This window comes from Agrilus planipennis, unplaced genomic scaffold, assembly GCF_000699045.2.
Source record: "Agrilus planipennis isolate EAB-ADULT unplaced genomic scaffold, Apla_2.0 scaffold30, whole genome shotgun sequence".
Taxonomy (NCBI): Eukaryota; Metazoa; Arthropoda; class Insecta; order Coleoptera; family Buprestidae; genus Agrilus; species Agrilus planipennis.
Window position 1 is genome coordinate 1,971,601 of NW_020438923.1, and position 10,851 is coordinate 1,982,451.

Genomic DNA, 10,851 nt, shown 5'->3' on the forward strand with positions numbered 1-10,851 from the left:
CATATTTTAGTTTATCAGAGCAAAATTAAGCTACGGTTTTAAATTACAGACTTTGAAACTTCTACTTATAATTAATTCACGTAGAGACATTTAAATTAGGTAGCATTTTTAAAGGACTACTCTAACTTTATAAAGTGATGCTCTAATAATTCTGTATTAAATAAAATTTCGCTAATCTCGCCGTAGCTGTTTCCCAAAGTATTTCTTTTGAAGTATTACCTAAAGGACTAAAATAAAAGACGTAGTTTTTAGTTTACAATTTTTTTATTGCTTCTTAAACCGATTTGTCCTCAGTTTTGTTACTGCTTTTTCGACTGCATGAGCCTACACATTTATCTTCCTGGCCAGCAGGACTGAAGAGATGCTTGCAAAAAGACGAGCACAATACACCTTCATTTATTGCAGCGTATTTCTCGCAGATCTCGCATTTGAACTTCGAACAGTTACTGTTTTCTGTTTCTGAAAACTTAAATGTGTAAATTGTCCTTTGTAATCACAAATATTCGTCGAATATGCTACCTTTGACTTCTGGCGGCGCTTCGTCGCTGCACGATTGCGAATCCCCTTTGCGTTTTTCTGCACATTTGTCACAACCGCATTTACCTGCAAATCATGAACAGTAAACTGGGTGTGTGGACTCACATTTAGATATAAAATCCTACCCGATGGCATAAATAAAAAACTTTAGAAACACACGAAAGATTTTTTGGTTATTTTTTGTTTTGACGATTTATATAACACAGCCAACTTATTCTTTTTGATTTATTAAATAAAATATGTTGTCAAAGATACTTCAGAATTTCATGAACCTTAGCATTTAGTTGTTAGATTTTTCTCTCTTGTTAGAAAATTACAAGACCAAGCTATTGTTTTCGTAATGTATTATACGAATGGTATAGTTAGGCCCATGGGATTTTAAACTACCTATACTTACGTTACATTGCATAGAAAACTTTTCTTTTGTTTAACGGTTGAATTGGTTTACAGTTTTCGGCCATTTCGGGTTTGTAATCGGCGCATTTTTTGAAAATACACAATTGTTTCGGAGACAACAGGAGTTTGCAAGGACAAAAAAGCCAATAGCACGTGTCGAACTGCGGTTCTGTTAATTGCCCTTTGTAAAACAGATAATTCTTGGTAAACTTCTCGATGAGATCACAAAACCGGAAGGGTTCCGACGGTACAAACTGGTTGGCGTATTTAATTGATTTGGGAACCGTGTCTAGAATATTCTGTAATGCCTCATTTGGAATATCTGAAAGCTATAGTTTTATTTAAAGATTACATGCCTTCCTGTGTATTTTCTCATTGCTACTTTCGCTTGAACATTTCAAATCTAAAAATTCTCGTTTTTATAAATCAGTGTCACATTATTTTAAAAAGAAAAAAGGTCTGATGTAGATATCTTCGTTAATTAAATTCTGATTTTGACCTGGCGTGTCGTCACAAGACCGAAAGAATAAAAATCATATTAAATATGACTGCCAGCCATTTTACGTCAGGGATGCGAAAACGCCGCTCTCCCACGCTTTAGGAATTAATTGCAAATTCTGCTACATTGTTCTCCAGCTACTCTGCAATCTGAACTCGCAAAGAGAAAAGCTGATTTAATTGAGTAATCAAACTAAAGAACAATGGGGCCGCCCGACAAACGAGAAAAATTCGAAAGAAGAAACGTTGATCACCGAATGCATATAAAAAAGCACAGTTTGTTTAGAGAAATATATCTTTTTAGATGAAGAGAATTTTAAAAAGTTTTTATTCAACCAGCAACAGTTTTATTTTGAAAGTTTTACTGCTAGCTCTTGTTGAATTCATCATCATAAGGTCGTCAGTCCTAAGACTGGTTGGACATGTACCTTCACTCTTTCCTATCCTGAGCTAAACTTCGCATTTCCCTAAAACAGTAATCTAATCTAGGTCTACCTCTACCCCTCCTAACTCCTGTTTCTGCCTCTAATATGTCTCTGACTAGACCTTCATGCCTGAGAAGGTGTCCTACCAACCTATCTCGCCTATTTTTTATTGACTTCCATAGAGTCCTCTGTTCTCCTATTCTTTCCAATACCTCTTCATTTCTAACCTTTTCTACCCACGATATCCTCATCATCCGCCTATAACACCACATTTCGAACGCTTCTAACCTTTTCTTTTCCGTCGCGCCCACTGTCCATGTTTCACACCCGTACAACGCCGTGCTCCAAACATACACCTTTAACAACCTTTTTCGAATTTTTTAAATTAACCGTTCGCGAGCATAAAAGTGACTTCTTTTTATTGAAGGCGACCCGACTCTGCGCTATCCTCTGCTTTATATCCCTAGTACTCCTTTCGTCCTGACTTTCTGACTTCCTAGATATCTAAAATCGGCCACTTCTACCAATTTTTCGTCTCCTATCTTTATATTCGCGCTTTCCCTACTTTTACTTCCCTTGCATACCAGTATTTTAGTTTTACTTTTATTTATTTTCATACAGTACTGATCTGTCAGTACCGCTTCCATTTTATTTGAAGCTATCTCTAGGTCCTCCTTGCTAGGCGCTAATACTGCTATATCATCTGCAAATTTAAACATACTAATCTTTTGCCCTTGCACATCTATCCCTACAGTTGTACTGTCTTTAATGATGTTGATTGCGTCTTCGATGTATAGATTAAAAAGTAGCGGTGACAGTGTGCATCCCTGCCTGACTCCCTAATATTTACTTCTCTACGTTGCTGCTCCAGCTCTATATTTGCTTGTTGCTCTTTATACAAACTAAGTATCACTCTTCTATGTTTGTAACTCATCCCTACATTTTTAAATATATTTAACATCTTGTCCCATTTAACATTGTCAAAAGCTTTCTCTAAATCTACAAATCCTATGTACGCACTCTTTCCTTTTTCTATCGTTTTCTCTATTGCTACCCGTAAAGCTAGAGTGGCCTCCCGCGTTCCTCTATTTCTTCTAAACCCAAATTGATCTTCCCCTAATAGTTCTTCCGCCCTTTTTTCCATCCTCCTCTGTACAATTCTAGTTAAGATTTTTGACGCCTTGTTGAATTAAGAGAAAATAATTCTGTCAGGATTTACCTCAAACATGTAGGACACTACAAGAAAATTGTCCGCTTCCTTTGCGTCCTTACTGTCATCTTCCGATTCTATTTTCTCATGAACAACTTGCATTTCAACCGGATAGTGTTTATCATCGAATGTGTGTTCCGATCCTTTATTTTTCCTTAAACTCCAGTGGAAGGTGATATTCCTAAGTATGTAGTTGGCAGTCAAAGGACCTCCCCAGATAAATGATTCTTCCGGTTGGGATAAATAAACCCTGACTATAAAAGAAAGTACAAAGCAAATCCTTTTTTCTTTACGTATCTCTAAATCGATCGTCAACTTACTGGCATCCTCGTCGCATAAAACCAATTGGGAAGAAAAACTCTCCCCGTACTCAGCCGACCAATTTAAAGGAGGGTATAGCTTTGGTTTCGCCCTTAAATGTGATATATTAACAGGGGAAGGTCTTCTCTTTTTTAGTTTGCAAGCTGCAGTCATATATTTCCAAAATAAAGTCTTGAGGGTATTATTCTAGATGGTTCCTTCTTTTTAGGCTTTCAATTTCACAGTTCAGTCTGATACAAGTCGTTAAGCTGCAGATTAGTAATTAATATGAGGTATAATTAACTACTTTTATTATGGTTAAGTATCTAAATAAAATACTGGTATGAAAGGGAAGAAAAATTAGGGAAAGAGCGAATATATTGTAGGTATACAGGAAGTCAGATAAGTCAGGACGGAAGGAGTAGTAGGGATATAAAGCAGAGGATAGCGCAGGGTCGTGTCGCCTTTAATAAAAAGAAGTCACTTCTATGCTCGCGAACGATTAATTTAGAAATTCGAAAAAGATTGTTAAAGGTGTATGTTTGGAACGTGGCGTTGTACGGGTGCGAAACATGGACGGTGGGCGCGGCGGAAAAGAAAGGATTAGAAGCGTTCAAAATGTAGTGTTACAGGCGAATGATGGGGGTAGTGTGGATAGAGAAGGTTACAAATGACGAGATATTAGAAAGGATAGGAGAAAAGAGGACTCTACGGTGTCAATAAAAAATAGGCGTGATTGGTTGGTAGGACACCTTCTTTTGAAGGTCTAGTCATAGACTTATTAGAGGCAGAAACAGGAGTTAAGAGGAGTAAAAGTAGACCCAGGTTAGATTACTGTTCGCAAATAGTTAAAAATGTGGGTTGTTCTAGTATTAGGAAAATGATGAAAAAATAGGACGATTTTGATGAAGTATCTTATCTGTCATAAGCTACTCCATATTAGATTAGAAACTAGTACTGGTTAAAGGGCTGTTTTATAGTCTTTGTAGTCGAAAGAGCTACACGTTTTAAAGTGAGATTATTACTTGAAATAAAACAAAATCCGCTTCGAGTCGTTCATGAAATGGCTATTTTACGGTATCACTGATTTAATGAAGGCACTCGACATTAAAAAGGTAGCTTACTTTTCCGCTACCAAGATATAAAACTGGTAATAAAAGTACGGAATCGAATGCTAAATGTGAGATAACATTTAAAAGATTTAAGAGGGACAGTTTTTGAAAGAAACTAAACGCCAAATAGTTCTTGGTAATTAACAGCAAATGGTGAATGCGCCTGGCAGTGCGTCATGAAAAGCCTATAACAAACGAAAATTTAGGTCAATGTCACACTGTTTCTCGAAGAAAAACAAACACCACAGTAAATACAACAATTTTATTTACTTACATACATTCTATGTAGTACGGTTTCTAAATTACAGGAGATAATTTTTTTTTTATTACATGAAGTTTTAAACACAAAATTTTGACTTTTACAGTAAATATTATGACATACAAGTAACTTTTACTATAAAACAAATGAATTGACTTATGGGATATGACAATAAGGTGGTAAAAAGTGCCAAGCTCGGAGGTCACAAGTTCAACAAAACATCAGCACAGCAGTTACAGTATGCAAATTAAGGTCCTTAATTCTCATTCAATCAGCCAGTTGTAAAAACACATTAGGTAACATGGTTAACTGCAGACCTTTTGTTCTTCAACCCCCGTTTGAAATTAATTGAAACGTATCTGGTCTAGACAAATAAATGAGACAATTTAATGGTACTAAACTATCTTAAAGCAAAAAAGAGACACGCAAAACTGTAACGAATAATGCTCTTGTTGTTCTGATTTAACTATTTCATCGTAGAAAGGAATAAATAAATTTAAAATTTAATGTACACTTCGAACGATTTTAAACCCCCTCCTCCCATAGTGAAGGGTAAAATGTTGGGCTGTCCAAAATAAATTTAGATTCTAAATCAATTACGATTACGAAACTACAAAACAAAATAAAGTGTATATTTTCATTTACAAGCCAGTAGGTAGTAGAAGAAATAAGTTTTTGTTCATCATCATCATCATAATAAGGTCGTCAGTCCTAAGACTGGTTGGACACGTACCTCCAGTCTTTCCTATCCTGAGTTAAACTTCGCATTTCCCTAAAACTAGAACAGCCCACATCCTTAACTATTTGCGAACAGTAACCTAATCTAGGTCTACCTCTACCCCTCCTAACTCCTGTTTCTGCCTCTAATATGTCTCTTACTAGACCTTCAAGCCTGAGAAGGTGTCCTACTAACCTATCTCGCCTATTCCTCATTAACTTCCATAGAGTCCTCTGTTCTCCTATTCTTTCTAATATCTCTTCATTTCTAACCTTTTCTACCCACGTTATCCTCATCATCCGCCTATAACACCACATTTTGAACGCTTCTAACCTTTTCTGCTCCGCTGCGACCACTGTCCATGTTTCGCACCCGTACAACGCCGTGCTCCAAACATACACCTTTAACAACCTTTCTTAATTTGTTTTGTTATTATAAAATAATTCTTATTACTGTGGTGACAATTAATTGTGTTAATTATTATGGAATTACAAACTTGATGCCTTTTCTAATTGTAGCTGAATAACAATTTAAATTTTATTATTGTTTGCTACATTTAGGTCCGTTTACAGAACACTCGAACTCCCTTATTTACAGTTAACATTTCATTTGTTTAGTGCTGTTTGAAGTAAACTTTTCGAATGAAAATTCATAGGAGCTTATTAAGAAACTTTGAGATCAGTTTGTGTACAGTTTACACTTTATAAAGTTCGGTTCTGTTATTTTTTTTATATCTTCTCGATAAGAGAAGAAAGGAAAGCATAATTATACTTTTTAGACTTGAAACAGTCTGTTACAATTAAAGATTTCTACAGTACAGTATAAAGTACTCTCCGTCATCATCATTTTCGTACATTTATCTGTCTAAAATTTGAAATCAAACAATTTTCCGTGAATTCACTCACTCGCACCTCGTCGGGTTCGCCGCTTGGGATTTGCTTTTGACATAGGAAAGGGAATCGATATTAGGTGCTACGATTGCTGACGCTCCTACTGATATTAAATTAACTCAGTCTATCATCTAATGGCGTTTAGACAGGATAATGAGGAATGTTACAAAGCGTTTGCTAACTTTCCCCAAAAATAATCCGACAAAGATTAAGTCACCGGGTTCCATCTTTCTTATACTCTACTGGGTACCTGGCGTATTACGTAGTAATGGAAACATTTTTAGAGTAGCTAATTCTTTTGTTGTTTTTGTAGCACCATGAGGAGAGGATCGACAGTTAGACAAACTTCTGAGCCACTCATTGTAGTGGAAGAGTCCGAATCAACGGAGGAAGACGAACATAAAAGACTTAGTTCCTCTACTGACCTGTTTCGTCAATATGACCCAAATAATCTTACAGAAGATTCGCCAACAAACCCTTATCTGCTGTCGCCGTGGAGAGAGCCGCGAAAGCACTCCTTACCAACCCCTCAATGTAGCGGTAAGTCCGATGAAAGTTAATTGCTCTTTATTTGTTCTTTCTGATGGGTTGTTCGTAGGAATAACTGCCAGCCAAGTTCGTCGTTTATCAGAAAGGGGTAGTGAAGATGGTGCAGCGAAGAAGGCCAGAGAGCAGGCCTTTCTGGCCACTCTCCAAAGCAATCCCGTGGCATCCCCCGGAGGAAGAAGACACTCTGTGGTAACGATATCTAGATTGCCTACAGGACTTTTTGGAATGGGACCACAAAGGAGAGAGTCCGTCGCTGCTTTTCCTTCTTCCAGTGGAGCTATGAACAGGGTCCTGCCCAACAGGAGGGAGTCCATAGCATGTCCGCCCTCCACAGAACCCATTGGAAGTCTTCACAAGTTACAAGTAACAATATTATGGTACGAATAAGTTTCTTACAAAACAACAACGACTTGTTTTTAGTTAGACATTATGGATGATATTGTAAAGGCCCGCAAGGTCAGAATGAAAATGTGGAACACGAGCAAAGAACGGGTGTGTGAGGTTCAACCCCTGGACGAAAATAAGGGGGAAGTACAGAGATACACCCACGCCGCTGGACGAAGATTTTCGGAGTTTACCGGTAAAATGATATCATTAATTTCCTTTAGGATCCCTGTTTGAATTAAGTGTTCATCTCTCAGGAACAACGTTGTCTCCCTTGCCGTCTGCTTCATTCCGACGAGCTTCGGAGTTTGTACCAAACACATCGTTAGCTGCTTCCAGTTTCCAAAAACCGGGCACATCGTCCGGGATCGTATGTTCCAATACCGATCTGATATCCATTTTGTCTTCTTTGACATCGTCAGCCACAGAAATCAATCGAATTGGTAAGTTGCCACCTAAATCGAGATCGTCGGTCAGGTGATAACGTAAAATTTTAAATTTCCAGAAGAATTAGATGAAACAACTGCCTCGTCGACGCTGGAACAGAGAAGAAACAGACTGAAAACGAGCAGATCGAACAGTTTTGACATATCGATTTTGCAGGGAGTGTCTGACAAGAAAGAAAAGTCTGCAGACCCGACGCAATCCCAATTGGCCAATTGGTTTGCAAAAAGACATCAGCCCATGTGCAACAAGAAACAACAGAAGAAGGAACCCGTTCCTTCGAAAATCACATTCAAAGAGGGTAAATGACAAAACACTGAAGACACCCCAAATGCACACTAAATTAATACTAACATTAACAACGAATACGTAGTGCGAGATGGATAAAAACCTTTTTGGTACAAAATTACAACTTATTTTAATTGCACACATCTGGAATGATGAATTTTATTAAATTGGTCAATTGTTACTGTTGATTTAGCTTTCCAGTTGAAGTCCTCGTCCCCCAAGTCTACGTCGGACAGGAACAAAGTGGTTTGGGATGAGAAGAGTGGTTCTGTTGTGGATGCTGAGGTGATCGGTAATGCCATCGAGGTGTTTCTAAGAAAATCTGGTCCCGAGGGAAGCCAAGATGACAAGAACAGTAAAGGGGCCACGCCCAAAACAACAACAACAGCAGCAACAACAGCAAAAGTGACTGCAGCCAAATCGAAAAGCACTTGGATATCGAATAAGGACGAAGGAGAATATACCGATTCCTGTGACTCTTCCTCGATATGCTCCACGTTAAAGGATCTGTTTGTCAAGTAATTGATTGCACAACCCTGGTAAGTTATTTCTTTTTGTTTTATTTTTTGGGTAATGTATAGAAGGCAGCGGATTAGAAATTTTAATCCATAAACGTCCCACATTAACATAATGTTTGATTTTATTGGTTTCGTTTAATGTATGATGTGGAGACTCACAAGGAGAGTATCTTTTAAAGTTCAACCCTTAAAATGGGGTGGTTCAAAGCTGGTATGATGAAAATTCTATTATACTGTTTCTTAGAAAATAGGAGTGAGTTACCATATCATATCTAATCAGTTATTTTTACATATCGTTGGAATATTAAAGCTAACAGTTACAAGATAGTAATTTCATAAATTGTAACGTGTACGATAAAATTTAATTACATATTTCTATATATTTATGCATAAAATTAATTTGAATCGATATCAAGATGGATTTATTGTTACATTTAGAAGAAACATATCTCAGTAGGTACTTATTTATTTATTATTATTTAAACAAAGCAAATTTCTCGCATCTTCTAATTCGCTGCATAAAAATTTATATTGTTTGATGTAAATATCGCAGTTTGTAGATCAAGATTATATTTTTTTGTACAGAGATTATATTACGTAAACCCTCCTTGTTTATTGCAACGGAATAGTCTGAATTATTTTTCTTCCATTAAAAAGAGGCCGGACAATGTTGCAAAGATACTTTTCTATAAATATTGGTATATATACATACTTAATCTTTCGTGTTGAATGAAAATTTTTACATTTTTTAATTTTGTGTTCATGAATCGTTTTGAAAACGTAGATACTGAAGTCCTGCTGTGTTAACAAAATAAATCCTTTAGATTTTGTACTTAATTTAGTGATAAATTGAACTTTTAAGTNTTTTTTGGTTATTTTTTGTTTTGACGATTTATATAACACAGCCAACTTATTCTTTTTGATTTATTAAATAAAATATGTTGTCAAAGATACTTCAGAATTTCATGAACCTTAGCATTTAGTTGTTAGATTTTTCTCTCTTGTTAGAAAATTACAAGACCAAGCTATTGTTTTCGTAATGTATTATACGAATGGTATAGTTAGGCCCATGGGATTTTAAACTACCTATACTTACGTTACATTGCATAGAAAACTTTTCTTTTGTTTAACGGTTGAATTGGTTTACAGTTTTCGGCCATTTCGGGTTTGTAATCGGCGCATTTTTTGAAAATACACAATTGTTTCGGAGACAACAGGAGTTTGCAAGGACAAAAAAGCCAATAGCACGTGTCGAACTGCGGTTCTGTTAATTGCCCTTTGTAAAACAGATAATTCTTGGTAAACTTCTCGATGAGATCACAAAACCGGAAGGGTTCCGACGGTACAAACTGGTTGGCGTATTTAATTGATTTGGGAACCGTGTCTAGAATATTCTGTAATGCCTCATTTGGAATATCTGAAAGCTATAGTTTTATTTAAAGATTACATGCCTTCCTGTGTATTTTCTCATTGCTACTTTCGCTTGAACATTTCAAATCTAAAAATTCTCGTTTTTATAAATCAGTGTCACATTATTTTAAAAAGAAAAAAGGTCTGATGTAGATATCTTCGTTAATTAAATTCTGATTTTGACCTGGCGTGTCGTCACAAGACCGAAAGAATAAAAATCATATTAAATATGACTGCCAGCCATTTTACGTCAGGGATGCGAAAACGCCGCTCTCCCACGCTTTAGGAATTAATTGCAAATTCTGCTACATTGTTCTCCAGCTACTCTGCAATCTGAACTCGCAAAGAGAAAAGCTGATTTAATTGAGTAATCAAACTAAAGAACAATGGGGCCGCCCGACAAACGAGAAAAATTCGAAAGAAGAAACGTTGATCACCGAATGCATATAAAAAAGCACAGTTTGTTTAGAGAAATATATCTTTTTAGATGAAGAGAATTTTAAAAAGTTTTTATTCAACCAGCAACAGTTTTATTTTGAAAGTTTTACTGCTAGCTCTTGTTGAATTCATCATCATAAGGTCGTCAGTCCTAAGACTGGTTGGACATGTACCTTCACTCTTTCCTATCCTGAGCTAAACTTCGCATTTCCCTAAAACAGTAATCTAATCTAGGTCTACCTCTACCCCTCCTAACTCCTGCTTCTTCCTCTAATATGTCTCTGACTAGACCTTCATGCCTGAGAAGGTGTCCTACCAACCTATCTCGCCTATTTTGTATTGACTTCCATAGAGTCCTCTGTTCTCCTATTCTTTCCAATACTTCTTCATTTCTAACCTTTTCTACCCACGATATCCTCATCATCCGCCTATAACACCACATTTCGAACGCTTCTAACCTTTTCTTTTCCGCCGC

At 36.6% G+C, this 10,851-nt stretch overlaps 2 protein-coding genes across 6 annotated transcripts in view; one reads left to right on the forward strand and one right to left on the reverse strand.

The window, feature by feature from the left end:
* LOC108732313 overlaps positions 1-8,937 on the forward strand; it is an 86,240-nt gene extending 77,303 nt beyond the window's left edge. For all 3 annotated transcript variants that reach the window (XM_018463036.1, XM_018463034.1, XM_018463037.1), the window contains 6 exons: positions 6,659-6,885; positions 6,944-7,257; positions 7,315-7,474; positions 7,536-7,721; positions 7,784-8,023; positions 8,204-8,937. In XM_018463036.1, coding sequence (XP_018318538.1) covers positions 6,663-6,885; positions 6,944-7,257; positions 7,315-7,474; positions 7,536-7,721; positions 7,784-8,023; positions 8,204-8,532 — 1,452 coding nt within the window. In that variant the 5' untranslated portion in view covers positions 6,659-6,662 and the 3' untranslated portion in view covers positions 8,533-8,937. The remainder of the gene's footprint in view (positions 1-6,658; positions 6,886-6,943; positions 7,258-7,314; positions 7,475-7,535; positions 7,722-7,783; positions 8,024-8,203) is intronic.
* LOC112904291 (carbonic anhydrase 4-like) lies at positions 246-4,868 on the reverse strand. 3 transcript variants are annotated; one of them, XM_025973938.1, is made up of 6 exons: positions 4,757-4,868; positions 3,387-3,635; positions 3,076-3,320; positions 935-1,262; positions 520-603; positions 246-459 (listed from the first exon to the last, which is right to left on the reverse strand). In XM_025973938.1, exons 2-4 carry the CDS (start codon positions 3,538-3,540, stop codon positions 936-938), a joined length of 726 nt encoding a protein of 241 aa, XP_025829723.1. In that variant the 5' UTR covers positions 3,541-3,635; positions 4,757-4,868; the 3' UTR covers positions 246-459; positions 520-603; position 935. The 3 variants fall into 3 exon arrangements, with proteins under 3 accessions (XP_025829723.1, XP_025829722.1, XP_025829724.1); XM_025973937.1 differs by having other exon boundaries at positions 4,753-4,868; XM_025973939.1 differs by lacking the exons at positions 935-1,262; positions 3,076-3,320; positions 3,387-3,635; positions 4,757-4,868 and adding an exon at positions 663-753.
* Positions 8,938-10,851: the final 1,914 nt, after the last annotated feature.